This window comes from Salmo trutta, chromosome 10 (assembly GCF_901001165.1).
Source record: "Salmo trutta chromosome 10, fSalTru1.1, whole genome shotgun sequence".
NCBI lineage: Eukaryota > Metazoa > Chordata > Actinopteri > Salmoniformes > Salmonidae > Salmo > Salmo trutta.
The window spans coordinates 35,907,820-35,930,782 of record NC_042966.1 but is presented as its reverse complement, the minus strand read 5'-3'; the positions used below and the strand labels follow the sequence as shown (position 1 = coordinate 35,930,782).

General features: G+C 44.1%; 1 protein-coding gene across 1 annotated transcript in view; it reads left to right on the top strand.

Moving 5' to 3' along the window:
- LOC115201660 (alpha-N-acetylgalactosaminide alpha-2,6-sialyltransferase 1) overlaps positions 1–22,963 on the top strand; it is a 34,460-nt gene that overhangs the window by 906 nt on the left and 10,591 nt on the right. The window contains exons 2-4 of the mRNA XM_029765464.1: positions 671–1,031; positions 1,124–1,289; positions 9,194–9,353. Coding sequence (XP_029621324.1) covers positions 671–1,031; positions 1,124–1,289; positions 9,194–9,353 — 687 coding nt within the window. The remainder of the gene's footprint in view (positions 1–670; positions 1,032–1,123; positions 1,290–9,193; positions 9,354–22,963) is intronic.

Sequence of the window (22,963 nt, the reverse complement as noted above, 5' to 3'; positions counted from 1 at the left end):
AGAATTGTGAAGCAGGAAGAGAAATTGGTTTTTATCTGAAAACATATATTTTTTAAACAAATAAAAAAACACCGAAGTGCTGTTTTTTTAATTGTAATTATTGTGTCTGAATTCTATAGGGTTGAATTCTAGATTCCACTTAAGTCAAAAAAAAATGTATCAATGCATGACTAAGTGAAAATTCCACTTCAGTGGAAGTTAGGATTTGCCCCATAGTCTGTAGCTTGTTGAAATTGGCCAGTTAAAAGGGACACTTCACCACTTTTTGACATCATATTAAAAATCATAGATGACGTCTTAGGGGGTTTTCTTATCTTTTTTAATGCAGAACATCCTTGTTTTTCCCCCCACTTATACAGACACTGGTATGGTGCTGGATGTACAGGTGTCTGTATAAGTGAGAGAAAAAAGAACAAGATGTTATGTATTAAAAAAGATAAGAAAACCCCCTAAGATGTCATCTATGATTTTTTTATTCAGCAATTTAAAAAAATTACAGCTACTTCCTAGGAGACGGCATCTCCTATAGTACAAATACAACAGATGTTTTTGGCACATTCATGAAGTATAGGCTTTCTAGCACTCTCAAATCAATCATCAAAAGTAATTAAGGACATATTTAAATAATCCATTAACACACATTGTGTATTTCTATCATTCTTGGGTCCAGGATCAGTTTCTACGGTGATGAAAACATTGTGGCTGTCTACGACATATCTAGAAGGGGGAGCTCGTTCCTATGGTTGAAAAACTTCCACTATGCCTCCAATGTGGACTTAAATATTAATATAACTAAGAAAACTGCAGCTGGTAACTTGACAGCCATCACAACCAAAGAAGAAAGTCATTCCGTGACGACTGACCCAACAACTTTAAAACAGACCGTAAAACAGACAAATGGATTAACAGGTGGATCCAGGTCTGCACACAAGGAGACCCCCATGGTCCCCCTTCAAAAAAAGGACTTCACGCAGTATCCCGACTGGGATTTTGAGGATGTTTACATCCGGGACAAGCAACCGAGACAGACGGTAAGCCTATGTTTCTAGACAGTCACGGGTCAAGGATTTGCAAATATTAACAAACATCCCAAATAAACTGTGTGTGTGTGTATGTGTGCCAGGCATGTCCCCAGTCTCTGAGGAACTCCAAGGACCCAGGCTTCAAGCAGGCCTTTATACCAGACATCCAGTTATACCTCCACGGAGAACTACTCAACGTGCCAGAGTGGAACAGGCTAGCTCACTTCAATAACCCCTTTGGCTTCATGGAATACACAAACTACACAGGTGGGTGAGTGTGTGTGTGTGTGTGTGTGTGTGTGTGTGTGTGTGTGTGTGTGTGTGTGTGTGTGTGTGTGTGTGTGTGTGTGTGTGTGTGTGTGTGTGTGTGTGTGTGTGTGTCCAGGAGTATAGCGATCCAGGCTGTATCACAACCGGCCGTGATTGGGAGTCCCATAGGGCGGCACACAACTGGCCCAGCGTCGTCTGGGTTTGGCCGGGGTAGGCCATCATTGTAAATAAGAATTTGTTCTTAACTGACTTGCCAAGTTAAATAATGGTTCAATTAAAACAATTGAAAAAATCCTTGGCAGGCAGCGCAGCTCGTATGGCCAACTCCCTCTTCAGCCATGTAGACTTTTGACACAATGACAAACTTTCATCCTTTAGTACACAGTAACGCATGATTAAAGAGGCTGGGGCTACATTGGCTAAGGGTGTGCAGTATCAGGAACATGGCATAAATCAAGAAACAGCAAGAAAAGTGAGAAAGCAAGTGGAATATGTGTGGAACTGCCATACTCGGCTACCCCAGGTTTAAATAAGAGCATTAGGAACAAACACACATTGCAAACAGGTTCTTAGTTTGGGTTTGAGTGGCAGAATAATTAATTCCCAGACATGCATCAACTTCACAAGTTTTATTTCCATCTCCACAATAGTTAATGCAAATTGAATAATTGAGCTTTACTTTTGAGACTGGCCAAAAAGGAGGACAAAGGTAACGCAAAGATTTAATCAAGCAAAACAAAACACAGATTCTGTTGCATGGTTGAGGGAAGCACTAACTAAACAGTCATTTTATTTCTCAATATTACTTTTTTTTTTTAATTATCTCAAAATTAAGTCAGCAATTTTCAACGTTAGACCACAGCTACATGGCAAACTTTCCTCGTAGCTGCACTTTCAAACGTAGAAAAGACAGGATTTAAAGGAAACGTCAATGAGAACAATGAATCAATCATTCAATTAGCAGTTGTTTTCTCGAACCAAGGCAGCATGCACAAGCAAATGGAGGCTTATTGGGAGATTCTCATTTGGCCAAAAGACTGTCCTCTGCTCAACTCCTCCATCCTCTCTCCTCAGTGATAAGTGATTGAGGAGAGTGTCAATTCGTTGGTTCTATATAGAACCATAATGACTCAAAGAACCCTTCGAGCCCTTCAATGGTTCTTTACAATTCAGAAAATGGTTATTTAATCTTTTAGTGATAATTAAAATGTAGGGGCGCCCACTCATTCATATACTTTGGGGCGTGGTTTGCTCTTTTTGTGAAACCGTGACAAGCGAGAGTGTCATTCCAGTTGATCTAATTTGTTCTGTTATGTCAATGTATCTTAAATATAATTAGGCCCATTAACAGTATCTATTGAAAGACTCACGTAAGGCCTTGTGTCAATTGAGAACTGTTTACGAAATCAGTAGCCTCTTCCAAATCCCCAACCTGATGTTCCGGTTTACAGCAGAAATGGACAGAGAGCCTGTGACCAGACTTCGGCTTTTGGACGTTAACAAGGTGACCCTTCATCTTAACTCCTCCTCCACATTTACTGGATTGGTTGAACAGTGCAGAAGAGAACCTCCCCCGACAGTTGTTTTTCCTCTTATCAAGACTATGTAAGAGATCTAGCTTCAGGCGTTTCTTTTATGGCTGCTACGTTAGGTTACTAAAATCAGTGGTACTCAATTCTCTTCTCAGTGACCCCCAGCTGTTCCAGAGATATACACCGGATTCAACTTGTGAATTAACACAATAGTAACACCTATGTAATTTTAACAATATAATACAGCTAACTACAATCATTTAAAAAAAAGTTATTCAAAAGGTTCTATAAAGAACCAAAAAGGGTTGTAACCAGGGGACGACTGCTCATTGAGGATTTCAAGTTCCTGTGTCTAGTGCAGGCATTGTTTTCAGAAAACAGGATCCCCCATTATAGTGAATGAGAAAATGGCAAACTTCGTGGTCAATCTTTGTATAAATCCAAAATGTTTTGAGGACAATCATGGTACCGATAATTACTTTTATTACACCATGTCCTTGAGATGGTTATTTTTAAATCGCACACAGAAGAAGTTTTAAAAGGATCATTTCGTTGCTAATGGCAGCCTGCAGTACCTCGGCCGGCCTTCAACTTCAGATACTCAATAAGCTAATGCAACACAGTGCTAGCCTGCAAAGTCACTTCCTAGAGTAGCTCAAACTGCGCATGCAATGTTTCCAAAAAGTCATCCATGAAGCAAGATGGCAACACGCTGAAACGACACTTAGGAAACAATGGGGTGATGTCATCAATGGCTCCATCCATTTTCTTTTACAGTCAATGGTTGAAACCATAGTGGAACCCTTTTTGGTGCTATATAGATCCTTTTTGCTAATGGTTCTCTATAGCACCATAAATGTTCCATTTGGAACCTTATGAGCATGGTTCTTTATAGAACCTTCAAAAAAGGGTTATTTTTAGCACCAAAAAGGCATTTGTTATGGTTACAAGCCAAATAACGCTTATTTGGCACTATGGTTGTCACGTCCTGACCAGTAAAGGGGTTATTTGTTATTGTAGTTTGGTCAGGACGTGGCAGGGGGTGTTTGTTTTATGTCGTTCGGGGTTTGTTGGGCTATGTGCTTATGTAAGAGGGGTGTTTGTTTTATGTGTTCCGGGATTTTTTTGGCCTATGTTCTATGTAAGTGTATTTCTATGTTAGTTCTAGTCTTTCTATTTCTATGTTTAGTTAATGGGGTTGACCTTTAATTGGAAGCAGCTGCTCCTCGTTGCTTCTGATTGAAGGTCCTATGTATAGGGGTGTTTTTGTAATGGGATTTGTGGGTAGTTGTCTCCTGTTTTGTGTCTGTGCACCTGACAGGACTGTTAGTGTCGTTCGTTGTTTTTGTATATGTGATTTGTTTGTTTTTCCTTCTTTTGATTAAATAAAGAGGATGAGTATACACGTTCCCGCTGCACCTTGGTCCAATCCTTACGACGCCCGTTACAGAACTTCCCACCGCCAATGGACCAAGCAGCGGGGTAAGGAGCTGGAGAGGCGCTATCGGGAGTCGTGGACCTGGGAGGAGATCCTAGCCGGAGAGGGACCATGGAGGAAGGCTGGAGAGGACCGGGAGTGTTTTGCTGGAACACGGATGGCATGGAAGCCTGAGAGGCAGCCCCCCCCAAAAAAATTGGGGGGCACACGGGTAGTTTGGCTGGGCCAGGTTTGAGCCCTAAGCCAACTCCCCATGCTTACCGGAGGCAGCGTGGTACTGGTCAGGCCCCGTGCTATGGGGTGATGCGCACGGCGTCAAGGCCGAGCATCCACAGGCCGGTGTGCTCGGTGCCAGCGTCCCGCATTTGCCGGGGGGAAGCGGGCACCCAGCCAGTACGGGTGGTGCCAGTCCTGCGCTCGAGACCGCCAGTGCGCCTCCACGGCCCAGTGTATGCTGTTCCCGCTCCTCGCACTAGCCTTGGGGTGCGTGTCTCCAGTCTGATACCTCCAGTACCAGCCCCACGCACCAGGCCTTCAGTGCGTCAGCCCAGTCCAGCTCGTCCTGCTCCTGCTCCTCGCACTAGCCCTGTGGTGCGTGTCGCTAGTCTAGCGCCTCCTAAGCCAGCCCAACGCATCAGGCCTTCAGTGCGCAGTCCTCGTCCAGAGTGTCCGGCGACAGTGCCTCGTCCAGAGTGTCCGGCGACAGTGTCTCGTCCAGAGTGTCCGGCGACAGTGCCTCGTCCAGAGTGTCCGGCGACAGTGCCTCGTCCAGAGTGTCCGGCGACAGTGCCTCGTCCAGAGTGTCCGGCGACAGTGCCTCGTCCAGAATGTCCGGCGACAGTGCCCCATAGAGAGACGGCCCACAGTCTGGTACCGAGAGAGACGGCCCACAGTCCGGAACCGAGAGAGATGGCCCACAGTCCGGAACCGAAAAAGACGGCCCTCCAGTCCGACGCAGCCAGAGTCGCCCTCCAGTCCGACGCAGCCAGAGTCGCCCGTTGCGAGGGTCCCCAATCCGGGGTCGACGGAGAGGGACCTCGCTCTAGAGACAACACTGAAGTGGGGTGAGCCAGTGGTGGAGCGGGGTCTGCGTCCCGCTCCTGAGCCACCTCCGTAGGGGGGAGTATTGGGAAGGGGGGTGTTGCAGAAGAACCGTCGGTGACGGTGGCTACCCTCCCTTCCCTCCCCTCCCCTGTAGTTTGGGGATTTTGTTTGTTGGGGATGATTTTTTGTTTGTGTTTAGAGTTATTGGATTAGGTTTTGTTTTGTTGTTTTAGGTGCATCCGGGGTATGCACCTTTGGGGGGGGGGGGGGGGTACTGTCACGTCCTGACCAGTAAAGGGTTTATTTGTTATTGTAGTTTGGTCAGGACGTGGCAGGGGGTGTTTGTTTTATGTGTTCCAGAGTTTTTTGGTCTATGTTCTATGTAAGTGTATTTCTATGTTAGTTCTAGTCTTTCTATTTCTATGTTTAGTTAATGGGGTTGACCTTCAATTGGTAGCAGCTGCTCCTCGTTGCTTCTGATGGAAGGTCCTATGTATAGGGTGTTTTTGTAATGGGATTTGTGGGTAGTTGTCTCCTGTTTTGTGTCTGTGCACCTGACAGGACTGTTAGTGTCGTTCGTTGTTTTTGTATATGTGATTTGTTTGTTTTTCCTTCTTTTGATTAAATAAAGAGTATGAGTATACACGTTCCCGCTGCACCTTGGTCCAATCCTTACGACGCCCGTTACAATGGTATACTACCTGAGTCCTTCGCAGAAGAGTTTTGATATCTGCCACACCCCCTTTGAATCAGCTGTTGTTACCACCTCACACATATATTTTGGTATTCCAACACATGCCCAATGCTACACACAGAGAGAACCATTTTTACTCTCCTGGGACGGATACAAGCCTGCCCCCCCTTCGGCAAATCAGATCACGCCTCCATCCTGCTCCTCCCTGCCTATATGCAGAAACTTAAACACGAACCCCCCCCGTGGTGAGGACTGTTTAACGTTGGTCTGACCAATCTGAATCTATGCGCCAGGACTGTTTTGATCACGTGGACTGGGAAATGTTCTGGGTCACCTCTGGGAATAGTATCTACGTATACACTGACTTGGTGACTGGGTTCATCAGGAAGTGCATAGAGGATCCATAAGGCAATCAAAGAGGCAAAACGGCAGTACAGGGACAAAGTGGAGTCACAATTCAACGGCTCAGACAGGAGACACGTGGCAGGGACTCCAGACAATCACGTATCTTAAAGGGAAAGCCAGGCAGGTCGCGGACACCTATGCCTCACTCCCGGACAAGCTAAACACGTTCGATGAAAACAACACCGAGCCACCAACGTGGGCCCCCGCAGCTCATGAGGACTGTGTGCTCCCGATCTTCATGGCCGACGTAAGACATTCAAGCGTGTTAACCCTCGCAAGGCTGGCGGCCCAGACAACATCCCAAGCCTCAGAGCATGTGCAGACCAGCTGGCAGGATTTTTTTATGGACATATTAAATCTCTCCCTATCCCAGTCTGTTGTCCTCACTTGCTTCAAGATGTCCACCATTGTTGCTGTACCCAAGAAAGCAAAGTTAACTGAAGTAAATTACTATTGACCCATAGCTCTAACTTCTGCCATCACAAAGGGCTTTGAGAAGCTAGTTAAAGGACCATATCACCGTCACCGGCACCATAGATCCACTACAATTTGCATACTTCCCCAACAGATCCATGGACGACGCAATTGCCATTGCCCTGTACACTGCATTATCCCGCATGGACAAGAGGAATGCCTGTGTGAGGATGCTGTTAATCGACTACAGCACAGCCTTCAAAACCATAGTGCCCTCCAAGCTCATCACTAAGCTCAGTGCCCTGCGTCTGAACCCCTCCCTGTGCAACTGGGTCCTAGACTTCCTGATACCTTTAACACCTGCTATCGGGCTAAGTAACAACAACTCTGCCATGCTGATCCTCAACACGGGGGCCCCACAAGTGCTCAGCCCCCTCCTGTACTCCCTGTTCACCCATGAGTGTGTGGCTATGCACGTCTACAACTCAATCATCAAGTTTGCTGACGACACAACAGCAGTAGGCCTGATTACCAACAACAACGAGGCAGCCTACAGGGAGGAGGTGAGAGCCCTGGTGGATTGCCAGAAAAATAACCTATTCCTCAATGTCAACAAAACAAAAGAGCTGATTGTAGACTACAGACAACAGCAGAGAGAGCACCCCCCACATCAATGGGTCCACAGTGAAGACAGCACATCACTGAGGACCTGAAATGCTGCCTCCACACCAACACCATGGTGAAGAAGGCGCACCACCTCCAGAGGGTGGTGCGGTCAGCCCACGCATCACCGGGGGCACACTGCCTGCCCTCCAGGACATCTACAGCACCCGATGTCACAGGAAGGCCAAGAAGACCATCAAGGACTTCTCGAGCCACGGCCTGTTCACTCTGCTACCATCTAGCAGGCAGAGACAGTACAGGTGAATCAAAGCTGGGACCGTGAGACTGAAAAACAACTTCTATCTCCATGCCATCAGACTGTTAAACAGTCATCACTAGCCGGGCTCCGCAAGGTACCCTGCCTTGCACCTTAGACACTGTCACTAGCCGGCTATCACCCGGTACTCTACCCTGAACCTTAGAGACTGCTGCACTATGTACATGGAGTCATTGAACACTGGTCACTTTAAAAATGTTTGCATAAGGTTTATTGTTTTGAAATCATTTATGTAGTTAGAAACAGATAAGATTACCATTCCTGCAGCATTATTCTGTTGAAAAGTAATTTGATCTCTGAGAAATTAAGCTTTTTGATTACACACTTTATATGTACATACTGTATTCTGGACATAGCTCATCCTATATAACTACTGCTGTACACACTGTATTCTGGACATAGCTCATCCTATATAACTACTGCTGGACATACTGTATTCTTGGGTTTACTACCATTTTATTTGGGCATTTTTATTGTTCAGAAATGTGGTGGGTACTTGCTTCGTTCGCAGGACTTTATCCTGTTAACTGTTCCAAATGTCTGAACTGAATTTGGTAAAAGGGCTTTTATGTACTGTACTCTGCGCCATCGGCTTGGAACGCCTTACAAAATACTTTTAAACAGGAAGAACTTGTCCCGATTGGTGTTTTTAAATCACTGATGAAGGATTTTGATGCTGATTCCCTGACCTGTCAATGTTTTTAATGTGCCGTTTTATGATTTTGTTATACTCTTGTGAATTCTATGGTTTTTACTAGATTACTAGTAGTTTTTCATGTTGTCTGTCTGTCTAATTGTGTAATGACTTGGTGCTGCCTATCTTGGCTAGGACGCTCTTGAAAAAGAGATTTCAAATCTCAATGAGCCCTTCCTGGTTAAATAAATAAATACAATTCTGGACATCGCTCATCCTATGTAACTACTGGTGTACATACCTTTTTCCTACTTATATATTGTCCATACTGTCAATACACACCACATATTTATATTCCGAACTCAGACATTGGAATTTATCATTCTGATATTTCTTAATTTATTGATTTCTTCAATTATTTTTCTTGTTTGGGGGGGGATTGTGTATTACAGTGGCGGTCGATGCCATTTAAGATGGGGGGGATGATTTAGATTTTTGGAGCATGGTCTTATTTCTATTACAGCATATTGGATGACCGTCATTACCCTTTTTTAAAAGTTTGCAAGGAGAGGACCGAGGAATTAGCAAAACCAATTGAAAATCTCCCAAAGGAAGTCCACTGCGAAAATATATTTTAAAAAAGGTCTACTTGGCCTGTTTTTGTGTGGTTACAATGTGTTGCAAGAAGTACAGTACTTTCTGATACTGATACCATTGAATGGTGCCAAGAGATGCTTGCTTTATGGAATTCCAAAGACACAGACAAGTAAAGCATACTGTGTGTGTGTGTGTGGTTACAGAGATAAAGGCGGTGGTGGACCTGATCCCCAAGCCAAGAGAGTCCCTGCTCCTGCCGCGGGGAAACCCCAAGTGTACTCGCTGTGCTGTGGTGGCCAACGGAGGAATACTCAACGGCTCTCGGATGGGGAAGGAGATCGATGCCCATGACTACGTGTTCCGGTCAGTGTGTGTGTGTGTGTTTATGTGCGTACGCCTGTGCATATTCCTATGACTGCATGCATCAGTGCATCACAATGATCAGGCAATTTTATTTAACCTTTATTAAGGCAGGGAGTCCTATTGACCAAAGTCGATTTTTCAAGAGAGCCCTGCAATGTACAATAAAATAGCATAAAAAGCAACGCTAATAAAAAAAAACGTGTGAATAATGTTTCAGCTGGAACCTATATTTGGTTCTGGTTTCGGAATGTGTGAGAGATTCCTATGAGTTTTTAACCTGTGGTCAATTCCATGATAATGGAATTATGAGTGTCCGATTTTTCACTTTAAAATGTATTCCAAACATAAGCTATTGATTTCAAAGTTTAACAAACCATACAACTCTATGCACAATGACTGCAATTTACACAGTAAATAAAAAAATCAAAAACATTTACTGCAAAAACTGTGCAAAATCTCCTTCAGTTTTATTCTCTTACCAAACGTTGTATCTTGTCACGCCCTGACCGTAGAGAGCCTTTTTATTTCTCTATTTGGGTAGGTCAGGGTGTGATTTGGGTAGGCATTCTAGATTATGTATATCTATGTTTTGTATTTCTATGTTGGCCTGATATGGTTCCCAATCAGAGGCAGCTGTCTTTCATTGTCTCTGATTGGGAATCATATTTAGGCAGCCTTTTCCCACTGGGTTTTTGTGGCATCTTGTTTTTGTATAGCTGCTTTGAAGCCTACAGAACTTTACGGTCGTTTTTGTATGTTCTTTGTTTGTCGGTGTTCATCTAAATTAAAGAAAGATGCACGCTTACCACGCTGCACCTTGGTCTCATTCTTACGACGGACGTAACATATCTGCACAGTTCTTCCTGTAAATGTGTTTTTGTACAAATGTTCAGTTAAAATTGTTAAAAGCATTCCTTGTGCATAGAGTTGTATAGTTTGTTCAACTTTGAAATCAATGGTTTTTGTTTGTGCCTTCAGAAAGTATTCACATTCCTTGACTGTCACGCTGGTACAAAGGATTTGGAGACAGGCGCAGGAATACACAATAAGGGGTTTTTAATACACCCGAAACAAACAGGTATACAAAAACACTGGGCTGTACCCAAACAAAAGAGCGAGGGTAAACCTCGTTGAACGACACAGGACGATACCCATAATAATATATATAGCACGCAGCATAACAGCTGCACCAACGCATAGGTAGTCACACCACCAACGGACATGGGAACAATAACCGACAGAGGGCACATATATAACATACTAATCAGGGGAAATGGGAAACAGGTGTGTGTAATCAGACAAGACAGTCCAGGGTTGATGATAATGAATCCCGTTCAGTGAAGCCTAGAAAGCCGGTGACGTAGACCTCCGGAACTGGTGAACAGAATGAGCAGCAGTACCGGGGGGATCCATGACAGTACCCCCCAGCGGGGCAACACCGGCCTCGGGGATGACCACAGTCTGGGCACTGACGGTGAAAATTCCTGGTCAGCGAAGCGTCCAGGATGTCCACCGCAAGAACCTAGCACCGCTCCTCTGGGCTGTAACCCTCCCAGTCGATGAGATACTGGAGACGCCCCCCCCCCCCCCACCCCCCGACACCTCAAATCCAGGACCTCTCGGACAGAGTACGCCGGACCTCCCTCGATGTCCAGAGGAGCCTCAGTGAGGGGACCAGGCACCACTGGCCTGACGAGAGACACATGAAAGGTCAGGTTCATGCGGTAATCAACAGGGAGTTGTAAACGATACGTTACCTCATTAACCCTCCTCAGGACTTTAAATGGCCCCACAAACCGCAGGCTCAGCTTCTGGCAGGGCAGGCTGAGGGGCAGATTCCGGGTGAAGAGCCAGACCCGGTCGCCTGGGGAGAAGACAGGCGCCTCACTGCAGTGGCACTACACAGATACAGGCGTCCTTCCTAACTCAGTTGCCGAGGAGGAATGAAAATCCTCAGGGATTTCACCATGAGACCAATGGTGACTTGACAACAGTTACAGAGTTTAATGGCTGTGACAGGAGAAAACTGAGTATGGATCAACATTAGAGGTCGACCGATTAATCGGAAGGGCCGATTAATTAGGGCCGATTTCAAGTTTTCATAACAATCGGTAATCAGTATTTTTGGCCACCGATTTGCCGATTTATTATTTTATTTTTATTTTTTTAAATATTTTTTAACCAGGCAAGTAAGTTAAGAACACATCCTTATTTAAATGACGGCCTAGGAACGGTGGGTTAACTGCCTTGTTCAGGGGCAGAACGACAGATTTTTACCTTGTCAGCTTGAGGATTCAATCTTGCAACCTTACGGTTAACTAGTCCAATGCTCTAACCGCCTGCTTTACATTGCACTCCATGAGGAGCCTGCCTGTTATGCGAATGCAGTAAGAAGCCAAGGTAAGTTGCTAGCTAGCATTAAACTTATCTTATAAAAAACAATCAATCAATCATAATCACTAGTTAACTACACATGGTTGATGATATTACTAGTTTATCTAGCCTGTCCTGCGTTGCATATAATCGATGCGGTGCGCATTCGCGAAAAAGGACTCTCGTTGCTCCAACTTGTACCTAACCATAAACATCAATGTCTTTCTTAAAATCAATACACAAGTATATATTTTTAAACCTGCATATTTAGTTAACATTGCCTGCTAACATGAATTTCTTTTAACTTGTTATGGATAGGGGGCAGTATTTTCACGGCCGGATAAAAAACGTACCCGATTTAATCTGGTTATTACTCCTGCCCAGAAACTAGAATATGCATATAATTAGTAGCTTTGGATAGAAAACACTCCAAAGTTTCTAAAACTGTTTGAATGGTGTCTGTGAGTATAACAGAACTCAAATGGCAGGCCAAAACCTGAGAAGATTCTTTACAGGAAGTACCCTGTCTGACCATTTCTTGGCCTTCTTTGTCATCTCTATCCAAAACAAAGGATCTCTGCTGTAACGTGACATTTTCTAAGGCTCCCATAGGCTCTCAGAAGGTGCCAGAACGTTGAATGATGACGTTGCAGTCTCTGGCTGAAAAACAGTAGCGCATTTGGTAAGTGGTCGATCTGAGAACAATGAGATGGGTGCGCGCGTGCACGAGACGACTCCATTTTCAACTTTGAGTCTTTGAACGAAAACACGGTTTCTCGGTCGGAATATTATCGCTATTTTATGAGAAAAATCGCATAAAAATTGATTTTAAACAGCGTTTGACATGCTTCGAAGTACGGTAATGGAATATTTGTAAAAAATTTGTCACGATACGCGTCCGCGCGTCACCCTTCATTACCCTTCGGATAGTGTCTTGAACGCACGAACAAAACGCCGCTATTTGGATATAACTATGGATTATTTGGAACCAAACCAACATTTGTTGTTGAAGTAGAAGTCCTGGGAGTGCATTCTGACGAAGAACAGCAAAGGTAATCCAATTTTTCTTATAGTAAATCTGAGTTTGGTGAGTACCAAACTTGGTGGGTGTCAAATTAGCTAGCCTGTGATGGCGAGCTATCTACTCAGAATATTGCAAAATGTGCTTTCACCGAAAAGCTATTTTAAAATCGGACACCGCGATTGCATAAAGGAGTTCTGTATCTATAATTCTTCAAATAATTGTTATGTTTTTCGTGAACGTTTATCGTGAGTAATTTAGTAAACTCACCGGAAGTGTTCGGTGGGAATGCTAGTTCTGAACGTCACATGCTAATGTAAAAAGCTGGTTTTTGATATAAATATGTACTTGATTGAACAAAACATGCATGTATTGTATAACATAATGTCCTAGGAGTGTCATCTGATGAAGATCATCAAAGGTTAGTGCTGCATTTAGCTGTGGTTTTGGTTTTTGTGACATTATATGCTAGCTTGAAAAATGGGTGTCTGATTATTTCTGGCTGGGTACTCTGCTGACATAATCTAATGTTTTGCTTTCGTTGTAAAGCCTTTTTGAAATCGGACAGTGTGGTTAGATAAAGGAGAGTCTTGTCTTTAAAATGGTGTAAAATAGTCATATGTTTGAAAAATGGAAGTTTTCGGATTTTCGAGGAGTTTGTATTTCGCGCCACGCCCAATCATTGGATATTGGAGTGGTGTTCCGCTAGCGGAACGTCTAGATGTAAGAGGTTTTAACTAGGGAAAATGTGTCACCTCTGCAACAGAGTCAGGGTATATGCAGCAGTTTGGGCCGCCTGGCTCGTTGCGAACTGTGTGAATACTATTTCTTTCTAACAAAGATATCCAACTTCGCCAAACGGGGGATGATTTAACAAAAGCGCATTTGCGAAAAAAAGCACAATCGTTGCATGACTGTACCTAACCATAAACATCAATGCCTTTCTTAAAATCAACACGCAGAAGTATATATTTTTAAACCTGCATATTTAGCTAAAAGAAATCCAGGTTAGCAGGCAATATTAACCAGGTGAAATTGTGTCACTTCTCTTCCGTTCATTGCACGCAGAGTCAGGGTATATGCAACAGTTTGGCCCACCTGGCTCGTTGCGAACTAATTTGCCAGAATTTTATGTAATTATGACATAACATTGAAGGTTGTCCAATGGAACAAGAATATTTAGATTTAGGGATGCCACCCATTAGATAAAATACGTAACGGTTCCGTATTTCACTGAAAGAATAAATGTGATAGTTTCCGGATTCGACCATATTAATGACCTAAGGCTCGTATTTCTGTGTGTTATTATGTTATAATCAAGTCTATGATTTGATAGAGCAGTCTGACTGAGTGATGGTAGGCACCAGCATGCTCGTAAGCACTCATTCAAACAGCACTTTCGTTTTGCCAGCAGCTCTTCGCTGTGCTTCAAGCATTGCGCTGTTTATGACTTCAAGCCTATCAACTCCCAAGATGAGGCTGGTGTAACCGATGTGAAATGGCTAGCTAGTTAGCGGGTGCGCGCTAATAGCGTTTCAAACGTCACTCGCTCTGTCATGTCCTGACCAGCAGGTGGAGTAGGTGTATAAGTTTTGGTCAGGGTGTGGCAGAAGGAGTTGTGTTTTCTATGTTCTGTCTAGGTTGGGTGTTTCTATGTAGAGTTAATTGGGGTGGACTTCCAATTGAAGGCAGGTGTATGGTGTTGCCTTTGATTGGGAGTCCTATATTAGTTGGGTGTGTTTGTGGGGAATTGTTTGTGAGCACTGCTTGTTGAGCCTGCCACACTGTTGTTAGTCGTGAGTACTGTTTATTGTTTTGTTTTTGTTCTGTGGATGCTTTACGTAGTTTCATTAAAAGAATGAGTATCCAAATACCCGCTGCATTTTGGTCCTCCCTTCAACACCACAACGAATTTCGTGACACGCTCTGAGACTTGGAGTAGTTGTTCCCCTTGCTCTACATGGGTAACGCTGCTTCGAGGGTGGCTGTTGTCGATGTGTTCCTGGTTCAAGCCCAGGTAGGAGCGAGTAGAGGGACGGAAGCTATACTGTTACACTGGCAATACTAAAGTGCCTATAAGAACATCCAATAGTCAAAGGTATATGAAATACAAATCGTATAGAGAGAAATAGTCCTATAATTCCTATAATAACTACAACCTAAAACTTCTTACCTGGGAATAATGAAGACTCATGTTAAAAAGAACCACCAGCTTTCATATGTTCTCATGTTCTGAGCAAGGAACTTAAACGTTAGCTTTCTTACATGGCACATAATGCACTTTTACTTTCTTCTCCAACACTTTGTTTTTGCATTATTTAAACCAAATTGAACGTTTCATTATTTATTTGAGGCTAAATAGATTTTATTGATGTATTATATTAAGTTAAAATAAGTGTTCATTCAGTATTGTTCTAATTGTCATGATTACAAATAAATAAATAAAAATCGGCCGATTAATCGGCACCGGATTTTGTTTGGGTCCTCCAATAATCGGTATCGGCGTTGAAAAATCATAATAGGTCGACCTCTAATCAACATCATTGTAGTTACTCCACAAAAATAACATAATTGACAGAGTAAAAATAATGAAGCCTGTACAGAATAAACATATTCCAAAACATGCATCCTGTTTGCAACAAGCCACTAAAATAATACTGCAAAAGATGTTGCAAAGCAATTAACTTTTTGTCCTAAATACAAAGTGTTATGCTGGGGGCAAATCCAATACAACACATTATTGAGTACCACTCTCCATATTTTCAAGCATAGTGGTGGCTGCATCATGTTATTGGTACGCTTGTAATCAATAACAACTTGGGAGTTTTTCAGGATGAAAAAAAAGAGACGGAAGCTAAGCACAGGCAAAATCCAAGAGGAAAACCTGATTCAGTCTGCTTTATACCAGATACTGGGAGATTACTTCACCTTTCAGCAGGACAATAACCTGAAACACAAGTCCAAATCTACACTGGAGTTGTTGACCAAGAAGACAGTGATGATCAACAACCAATCTGACAGAGCTTGAAGAATAATGGGCAAATGTTGCACAATAATTTTTACATTTTAGTCATTTAGCAGACGCTCTTATCCAGAGCAACTTACAGCAGTGAATGCATTTCATTTCATGCATTTTTTTTTTGTACTGGCCCCCCGTGGGAATCAAACCCACAACGCTGGCGTTGCACACACCATGCTCTACCAACTGAGCCACAGGGAAGACCATAGGTAATGGTTCAATCCAGATGTGGAAATCCAGGTGGAAATCCAGGTGTGGAACGCTCTTAGAGACTTACCCAGAAAGACTCACAGCTGTAATCACTGCCAAAGGTGCTTCTACAAAGTATTGACTCAGGGGTGTAAATACTTATGTAAATGAGATATTTCTGCATTTAATTGTCATGTTTTCACATTGTCATTTTGGGGTATAGTGTGTAAATGGTTGAGAAGAAAATCAATTAAGTCCATTTTGAAATCATGCTGTAACACAACAAAATGTGGAATAAGTCAAGCCGTATGAATATTTTCTGAAGGCATTGTACATTTTAAACTGAAAAATCAGATTCTCAGCGTAATTCCGTTACCATGGAATTGAACCATTACCTATGACCTTTCCAGGAAAAGCTGCCTTACTCCTGGCCAGCACTGTACTGGAGGTGTTTGTCCCAGTAAGGTTTTAGTCCAAGCAGGGTGAATTATTATAACACCAACAGGATAGTCCATGTACATGTATGATCTCTTCAGTACTGTTTATGGCAACCTCTTTGGCATCATAATTAGCTCCTCCAGTGTGTTGCAGACTTTTTCAACATCAAATATTTGTTGTACAATATTGTCTTAAGGTGTGGTTAAATGGAATGGGATTTATTCAACAACTCACACAGAGAAAGTGAGAGAGACACCTAATTTCTGTATTTACTGTACTCTGACAATATGTTCCTTTCTGGTTCACCTGGTTGGACTTTGTAGGGGTTATAGGTGATAGGCTCACGCAGGACAAAAACGTGAGGTTGATCGATCCCCGTCGAGGGAGGAGTAGATTTTTTATATATGACAGTAAAAGATTCGTATGACTATATCATTTATTGGCACCTTCAATTCTTGCACATTTCCTCATTAAAAGTATATTTCAACATTCATGTCTGAAAATTTGCTCAACTGCCAGGGGTACAGTGTCCCTACAAAATAATAGTTGGGGTACGAACTGTCTTGATCGTATGAAGAGGTACAGTAACTTCGTTGACCATTTAGCAAATGTATTGCAAGCTAGCCAATGTTAGTTTGACTAGCCTGGCCAGCTACTATAAATGTCAATTTTTGTTTCATTAGCCATCTCTGTCAGTGAATAAAACAATTTAAGGCACTGGCAATCGGCCACGACAATGGGCCTCTGGATCTTGTCACGGTTTCTCTGTGCATTCAAGTTTCCATAGATAAATTGCAATACACTTCTCCAGCGTGCCCGTGGCATTTGCCCACTGAAGTTGGTTACAGTGCAAAACTGTAAAAAAAAAAGAAAAAAAAAGGGAAGACCCTGGGAAGGATGACGAGCATGGAGAGGAGCTTCGCTGAGACTGTTTCTGACGGTTTGTGTTGAAGTTCTTCGGTTGTGCAGTTTCATCAGCTGTCCGGGTGGCTGGTCTCAGACGATCCTGCAGGTCTGGTCTCAGACCACTGCAAGAAGCCGGATGTGGAGGTCCTGGGCTGGCGTGGTTTCACGTGGTTTGCGGTTGTGAGGCCAGTTGGATGTACTGCCAAACTCTCTAAAACAACGTTCGAGGCGGTTTATGGAAAATAAATAAACATAGAATTCTCTGGCAACAGCTCTGGTGGACATTTCTGAAGTCAGCATACCAATTGCATGCTTCCTCAAAAATTGAGACATCTGAGGCATTGCGTTGTGTGACAAAACTGCACATTTTAAAGTGGCCTTTTATTGTCCCCATAACACGGTGCATCTGTGTTATGATCATGCTGTTTAATCAGCTTCTTTATATGCCACACCTGTCAGGTGGATGGATTATCTTGGCAAAGGATAAATGCTCACTAACAGGGAAGTAAACAAAATTACCCGCAATGCTCCATAATGACAATGTCACGTCCTGACCAGTATAAGGGGTTATTTGTTATTGTAGTTCGGTCAGGACGTGGCAGGGGTGTGTTTGTTTAGAGTGTTTAGGGGTTTGTTGGGCTATGTTCTTATTTAAGAGGGGTGTTTGTTTAGAGTGTTTCGGGGTTTGTTGGGTTATGTTCTTGTTAGTCTATTTCTATGTTAGTTCTAGTATGTCTATTTCTATGTGGTGTTTGTTGGGTTGACCTTCAATTGGAAACAGCTGCTCCTAGTTGCTTCTAATTGAAGGTCCTATTTAAGAGGGGTGTTTTTTCTATGGGATTTTGTGGGTAGTTGTTTCGTGTAGAGCTGTATGCCTTACAGGACTGTTTGTCGTCGTTGTTTTTATATACGTGTGTTTTGTTTTGGTTTTCCTTCTTTCTGCCAAATAAAAAGATGATGAGTATACACATTCCCGCTGCATTTTGGTCCAATCCTTACGGCGCCCGCGACAGACATAGCAAAAACAGGTTTTTAGAAACCTGTTTTATTTACATAAGTATTCAGACTCTTTACTATGAGACTTGAAATTGATCTCAGGTCCATCCTGTTTCCATTGATCATCCTTGAGATGTTTCTACAACTTGATTGGAGTCTACCTGTGGTAAATTCAATTGCTTGGACATGATTTGGAAAGGCACACACTTGTCTATATAACGTCCCACAGTTGACAGTGTATGTCCTTGCAAAAACCAAGCCACGAGGTCGAAGGAATTGTCCGTAGAGCTCCGACACAGGATTGTGTCGAGGCACAGATCTGGGGAAGGGTACCAAAAACTTTCTGCAGCATCGAAGGTCCCCAAGAACACAGTGGCCTCCATCTTTCTTAAATGGAAGAAGTTCGGAACCACCAAGACTCTTCCTAGAGCTGGCCGCCCTGCCAATGATCACTCTGACAGAGCTCTAGAGTTCCTCTCTGGAGATGGGAGAACCTTCCAGAAGAACAATCATCTCTGCAGCACTGCTACACCATGTGCAGACGTGTTTGTCGTTATCCAATGTAAATGTCATCTTTTTAAAATCTTTTTTGTATATATTTCAAACTCTTTTTCCATTTTTAAATTAAATATACCTTCCGGCAACTCGTCTCACCCACTGCGATACGGATCCGCTTTTTTTTAGACCTTATAGCTAGAAGCTAGCCATCAGATGCTAACCAGCTAATTAGCTACTAGCTATTTGGTCATTGTTAGCCACTGCTAGCGGCTTTTACCTCTAGCTCAGACACCAGCCGCTTTTACCCTGGATAATACCCGCCAGTCTGCACAATGCCAGTCTGCACAGCGCAACATCAATCCTGAGCATATCAGGACTGCTTTTCTCCACCATTACCCCAGGCTACTCCATTACTGGACCATTATTCCAGATCCTTGCAGCTAGCTAGCTGCTACCGAGTGGCCCAGCCCCGAAGCTAGCCTTTGAACAAGGCCCATCTCCAGGCCTGCTCAGTGGACCCCACTCGGCTACACAGCTGATGCCTCCCGGACTCTTCACTAACATGACTAGAAGCTACTACGTCGCCGGATTCCTGTCGTAAGCTCTGGACCTTTGCATCGGATCATCGCTACTAGCTAGCCGCTACCGAGTGGCCATAGTGGAGCCACTCGGTAGCCTTGTCCCGAAGCTAGCACCAGTTAGCCTGGAGCCAAGCGCATCTCCCGGCTAGCAAACAATATTACTCCAGCTACATTACCTCTTTTGCCAATTGGCCTGGACCCTTTGTCAACACGGAGCCCCGCAGCTCCACCACGACTGGTCTGCCGACGTAATTCCATCCGACGTGCCCTCAACCGGCCTTTGTCAGGCGTCGATGAAGACGCTTCTGCTAGCCCCGGCCTACTAACTTCTCCTGCTTGCCAGCGTGGTAACGACTTCCCTGTTTCATCTATTGCTGTTCACTGGACCCTAAGATCACCTGGCTACATAGCTGATGCCTGCTGGACTGTTCATTAATCACGGTACTCCATTTTGTTTGTTCTGTTTATCTGTCGGCCCCAGCCTCGAACTCAGGCCCTGTGTGTAGTTAACTGACCCTCTCTGCCCGTTCATCACCATTTTACCTATTGTTGTTGTCTTAGCTGATCAGCTGTTGCTGTCTTACCCGTTGTCTTAGCTAGCTCTCCCAATCAACACCCGTGATTGCTTTATGTCTCGCTTTATGTCTCTCTCTGTCAATATGCCTTGTATACTGTTGTTTAGGGTAGTTATCATTGTTTTCTTTTACTGCGGAGCCCCTAGCCCCACTCAACATGCCTCAGATACCTCCTTTGTCCCACCTCCCACACATGGGGTGACCTCACCTAGCATAACTAGTGCCTCCAGAGATGCAACCTCTCTTATCGTCACTCAATGCTTAGGTTTACCTCCACTGTACCCACACCCTACCATACCGACCCCTGTCTGTACATTATGCCCTGAATCTATTCTTCCACACCCATAAATCTGCTCCATTTATTCTCTGTCCCCAACGCACTACACGACCAGTTTTGATAGACTTTAGCCATACCCTCCTACTCCTCTGTTCCTTGGGTGATGTGCAGGTTAACCCAGGCCCTGTGTGTCCCCAGGCACTCTCATTTGTTGACTTCTGTAACCGTAAAAGCCTTGGTTTCATGCATGTTAACATCAGAAGCCTCCTCGCTAAGTTTGTTTTACTCACTGCTTTAGCACACTCTGCCAACCCTGATGGACTTGCCGTGTCTGAATCGTGGCTTAGGAAGGCCACCAAAAATTCGGAGATTTCCATCCCCAACTACAACATTTTCTGTCAAGATAGAACTGCCAAAGGGGGTGGAGTTGCAATCTACTGCAGAGATAGCCTGCAAAGTTCTGTCATACTTTCCAGATCTATCCCCAAACAGTTCGAGCTTCTAATTTTAAAAATGAATCTCTCCAGAAATAAGCCTCACTGTTTCCGCCTGTTATAGACCCCCCTCAGCTCCCAGCTGTGCCCTGGACACCATATGTGAATTGATTGTCCCCCATATATCTTCAGAGTTCGTTCTGTTAGGTGACCTAAACTGAGATATGCTTAACACCCCGGCCGTCCTACAATCTAACTAGATGCCCTCAATCTCACACAAATCATCAAGGAACCCACCAGGTACAACCCTAAATCCGTAAACATGGGCAACCTCATTGATATTATCCTGACCAACCTCCCCTCCAAATACACCTCTGCTGTTTTCAATCAGGATATCAGCGATCACTGCCTCATTGCCTGCGTCCGTTATGGGTCCGCGGTGAAACGAACACCCCTCATCACTGTCAAACGCTCCCTAAAACACTTCTGCGAGCAGGCCTTTCTAATCGACCTGGCCCGGGTATCCTGGAAGGATATTGACCTCATCCCGTCAGTTGAGGATGCCTGGTTGTTCTTTAAAAGTAATTTCCTCACCATCTTAAATAAGCATCCCCCTTTAAAAAAACGTAGAACTAAGAACAGATACAGCCCTTGGTTCACTCCAGACCTGACTGCCCTCGACCAGCACAAAAACATCCTGTGGCATACTGCACTAGCATCGAATAGTCCCCGCGATATGCAACTTTTCAGAGAAGTCAGGAACCAATACACACAGTCAGTTAGGAAAGCAAAGGCTAGCTTTTTCAAACAGAAATTTGCATCCTGTAGCTCTAACTCCAAAAAGGTCTGGGACACTGTAAAATCCATGGAGAATAAGAGCACCTCTTCCCAGCTGCCCACTGCACTGAGGCTAGGAAACACTGTCACCACCGATAAATCCACGATAATCGAGAATTTCAATAAGCATTTCTCTGCGGTTGGCCATGCTTTCCTCCTGGCTACCCCAACCCCGGCCAACAGCTCCGCACCCCCCACAGCTACTTTCCCAAGCCTCCCCCGCTTCTCCTTCACCCAACTCCAGATAGCAGATGTTCTGAAAGAGCTGCAAAACCTGGACCCGTACAAATCGGCTGGGCTAGACAATCTGGACCCTCTCTTTCTAAAATTATCCGCTGCCCTTGTTGCAACCCCTATTACTAGTCTGTTCAACCTCTCTTTCATATCGTCCGAGATTCCTAAAGATAGGAAAGCTGCTGCGGTCATCCCCCTCTTCAAAGGGGGAGACACTCTAGACCCAAACTGTTACAGACCTATATCCATCCTGCCCTGCCTTTCTATAGTCTTCGAAAGCCAAGTTAACAAACAGATCACTGACCATTTCGAATACCACCATACCTTCTCCGCTGTGCAATCCGGTTTCCGAGCTGGTCATGGGTGCACCTTAGCCACGCTCAAGGTACTAAATTATATCATAACCGCCATCGATATAAGACAATACTGTGCAGCCGTATTCATCGACTTGGCCAAGGCTTTCGACTCTGTCAATCACCACATTCTTATCGGCAGACTCAACAGCCTTGGCTTCTCAAATGACTGCCTCACCTGGTTCACCAACTACTTCTCAGACAGAGTTCAGTGTGTCAAATCCGAGGGCCTGTTATCCGGACCTCTGGCAGTTTCTATGGGGGTGCCACAGGGTTCAATTCTCGGGCCGACTCTTTTCTCTGTATACATCAATGATGTCGCTCTTGCTGCTGGTGATTATCTGATCCACCTCTACGCAGACGACACCATTCTGTATACATCTGGCCCTTCTTTGGTCACTTTGTTAACAAACCTCCAAATGAGCTTCAATGCCATACAACACTCCTTCCGTGGCCTCCAACTGCTCTTAAACTCTAGTAAAACTAAATGCATGCTCTTCAACCGATCGCTGCCCGCACCATGCCGCCCGACTAGCATCACTACTCTGGACGGTTCTGACTTAAAAGATGTGGACAACTACAAACACCTAGGTGTCTGGTTAGACTGTAAACTCTCCTTCCATACTCACATTAAGCATCTCCATTCCAAAGTTAAATCTAGAATCAGCTTCCTATTTCACAACAAAGCCTCCTTCACTCATGCTGCCAAACATACCCTCGTAAAACTGACTATTCTACCTATTCTCGACTTCGGCGATGTCATTTACAAAATAGCCTCCAACACTCTACTCAGCAAACTGGATGCAGTCTATCACAGTGCCATCCGTTTTGTCACCAAAGCCCCATATACCACCCACCACTGCGACCTGTCTGCTCTCG